The sequence below is a fragment of the Orycteropus afer genome, unplaced genomic scaffold (assembly GCF_000298275.1).
Source record: "Orycteropus afer afer isolate SDZICR_OR568_19922 unplaced genomic scaffold, OryAfe1.0 scaffold00026, whole genome shotgun sequence".
Lineage (NCBI taxonomy): Eukaryota > Metazoa > Chordata > Mammalia > Tubulidentata > Orycteropodidae > Orycteropus > Orycteropus afer.
In genome coordinates, this window is record NW_006921613.1 from 18223242 (window position 1) to 18226573 (window position 3332).

A 3332-nucleotide genomic window follows, 5' to 3' on the forward strand; every position below is an offset into this window, starting at 1 on the left:
AAAAAAAAAAAAAAAAATTTACCAACAAATAAAAGCCCTGGCCCAGACAGTTTCACTGGAGAATTCTATCAAATGTTCAGAGAAGAACTAACACCAATCTTACTCAAACTATTCCAGAACACAGAAAAGGGTGGAATCCTCCCAAATTCATTCTATGAAGCAACCATAACTTTAATACCAAAACCTCTGAGGACAGGGGCTCAGAAAAAAGGAAGTCCACCATGTTCCTTACCTTGAGGTGATACAGCACAACACCTGTGCTGAGCACATCATCCTCTAAGGCCATCAGGTGTGGCAGGCTGGAGTCGATGACCAGTCCTGCCCTCCTCCTGATGATGGCCACACTGTAGTGCTCCATGAGGGCCTTCCAGTCACTCCACTTCTGGCTCCAATCTTTAGACAGCTGGTTAATCTAGAGATATAGGAGGTGACCTTAGATACTCAGTATGGGTAGGTGCAGTAGTTAAATTTGTATGTCAACGTGGCTGGGCCTGGTTGAGTGGCTGGGCAGCTGGTGGTAGTTATTCTCCATGATGAGACTAGCAATCAACTCCATGGTGGGATCTACCACAAGAAGCTGAGTAGTTGCCTTTGGGATGTGGTCTGCTTCCCATATACAAGGAGAAGCCCTGGGCTTCTAGCTTATGGCACATTTGGAGCCTGCATGTAGCCGTGTTGTTGTTCAGCAGCCTGGAATGCTCTGCTGACCTTGGGACTTACAAGAGACTTGAATTAATGGCCTGCTGTGTGGTTTGGTAACATCAGGACTGTGTCATTTTATTTGTCGACCTTGGGCTTGTTAGCCTCAGCAGCCAATAGCTGTCAGAGTAAATAAATGTCTCTAACTTCAGTGGGCCAGGAGCAAGAGGCAGAGCTGAAGCCCAAGGTTGAGGGGCTTTCACACAGCCTCTAGAGCCTGACACTCTGAACTTGGACTTCTAGCCCCCTGAAATGTAAGAGAATAAACTCCTGTTTGTTAAGGCCATCCGATTTGTGGTATATTCTTATCAGAGTGGCACTAGGTAAGCAGAACAGTAGGAAACTGAAAGTTAGAAGTCATCCTGACCTGGTTTTCTCATGTTTTTAATTCTCATGTTCCTCACTGTTACTGCTATTCAAAGACCTTCAGAGACCCTTGCACCTCTTCCAGCTAGGAACCAAGTAGGATTCAAAAGTGCAATGCTTCTCTAAGTGTTCTTCAATAAGCAAGTGTTACTTTTATAAACAGAAACCCGCTTAATAAATGTTATTTTACAAGTTTTCTGCAATAAGCATGTTTTATTATCAGAAAAAAAAAATATTATTTTAAAAATTCATTTAAAAAAATTAATTGGGATATTAGTCAAACATCTATGTTTATAATTTCCCTATTCTATTTATATGCAATTCATATTTGGGAATCCGTTTATGACTTAAAGTTGCCGTATCCCGGAGTTACAATTGTAAGCTTGCACATAGCTCAAAAACTTATAAAGCACTGAGAGAACTCTCCTCAGGTAGAATTAAGGCTATATGGAGCTGGTCTAGGGAGTTGTGGTAGCGTAGTGCCTAAGGTATTTGACTGCTAATCAGAAGGCTGGTGGTTTAAACCCACCAGCCACTCCTCACAAGGAAGACTGGGTAATCTACTTCTGTAGTGATACCACCTCAGAAACCCAAGGAGGGGTTGCAATGAGTCAGATCCGACTCAACAACAGTGAGTTTGGTTTTGTCTTTCTCTCCCCCCACCACCCCAGAGCTGGTCTGGAAGATTGTGAAATAAAATAAATAATAAAATAGTGATTACTATGTATGAGGATCAGATTAAATAAATATACCAAGGCTTAGAGGTATTAAGCTAAGACCATCTTGAAGTAATGAATGAACACTGTTGAAAGCTGGGTCCTTTTTCTTCTTTCAATGAAAATGCATAGGCAGGAAGTTCATCCTGGGAATGGAAGAACTAAGGAAGGTCAGGAAAAGGAAATGGACTCAGGTAAGCACTTTTCTCATAAGGAGAATACTTAAGAAAAAATATTATGCCAAGTTTAGGCACAGGTATTTCATGTACCCTAGAAACATTATAAGGAGCCCTGGGGTGCAGTGGTTAAGTGCTAGCTGTAAACCAAAAGGTTGGCAGTTTGAACCTTCCAGCTACTTCATGGGAGAAATACATGGCAGTCTGCTTCCATAAAAGGAGCTCCAGTGGTGTAGTGCCTAAGGCATTTGACTGCTAACCAGAACGCCGGCAGTTCTAACCCACCAGCCACTCTTCAGAAGGAAGACTAGGCAATCTACTTCCATAGAGATACTGCCTTGGAAACCCAAGGAGAGGTCACTATGAGTCGGAAACAACTCAACGGCAGAGTTTGGTTTGATGTTGCTTCCAAAAAGATTACAGCCTTGGAAACCCTATGGAGCAATTCTATGCTGTCCCACTGGGTCACTATGAATCAGAATTCACTTGATGGCATGAGTTTTACACCTTTATTTTTAATGTTATAATCAGTGAGTTGAAGTCTGAAAACTAATGAACTACAGGGCACCATAAAGGGCTGAGTGGGACTGTTATCGCTGGTGGAGGTAAACAGCATGATCTCTGCCTTACAGTTCAGCAGCCTGGCTACCTGGAGGCACTGCTGAACTGCCTCCCAGTCTGGTCTGCTTTCCTCATCCACTACTACGCTGCCTACAATTATCAGGCCAGCAAGTGGCAGATTCAAGTCCAGGTCTCTGGCTTGTGTAATGTCAAAATGCTAACGTGCTTTTTCTATACACTACAGAAATCCACCAAAATATGAGCTTGGGATGGTTTTGGCTCTTTTACTTCATCTCTTATACAGAGAGGGATGATATCTTGTGTACCAAATTTCATTAGTATATGATTAAACAAAGAATTTTTTAAAAGCTTTGGAATGTGAAATTTTGTCTTACAGCTTAGTTTGGATAACAAAATGTTGACATGGCCAAGATACTTTTATAATGACAAGGATGATGCAATAGAACATTAAAAATTGGGACAAGTTTGTTACTGGATCTAAATCCAATCTGTTACCAAAAAATCTTCCTTTCAAAGGGAAGTTTTTGTTTAGGGAGCATTGAGTTTATGTTAATGGTGATAGAATCATTTGGAAAAAGATGTCAATGATGGTTGAACACCATGAAGAATATAATCAATGTCACGGAATCATCATGTAGAAATTGCTGAACTGATAAATGGTTGTACATATTTTATCACATTTAAAAAAAAAATTACCAAAGCAATCTATACATTCAATGCAATCCCAATCCAGATCCCATCAACATTCTTTAGGGATATGGAAAAACCAATCACTAACTTTATATGGAAAGGA

The 3332-nt window shown here is 40.8% G+C and overlaps 1 protein-coding gene across 1 annotated transcript in view; it reads right to left on the reverse strand.

Moving 5' to 3' along the window:
* Window positions 1-3332, reverse strand: part of STARD9 (StAR related lipid transfer domain containing 9) — a 177241-nt gene that overhangs the window by 55505 nt on the left and 118404 nt on the right. Inside the window, exon 16 of the mRNA XM_007935325.1 lies at window positions 233-412. Coding sequence (XP_007933516.1) covers window positions 233-412 — 180 coding nt within the window. The remainder of the gene's footprint in view (window positions 1-232; window positions 413-3332) is intronic.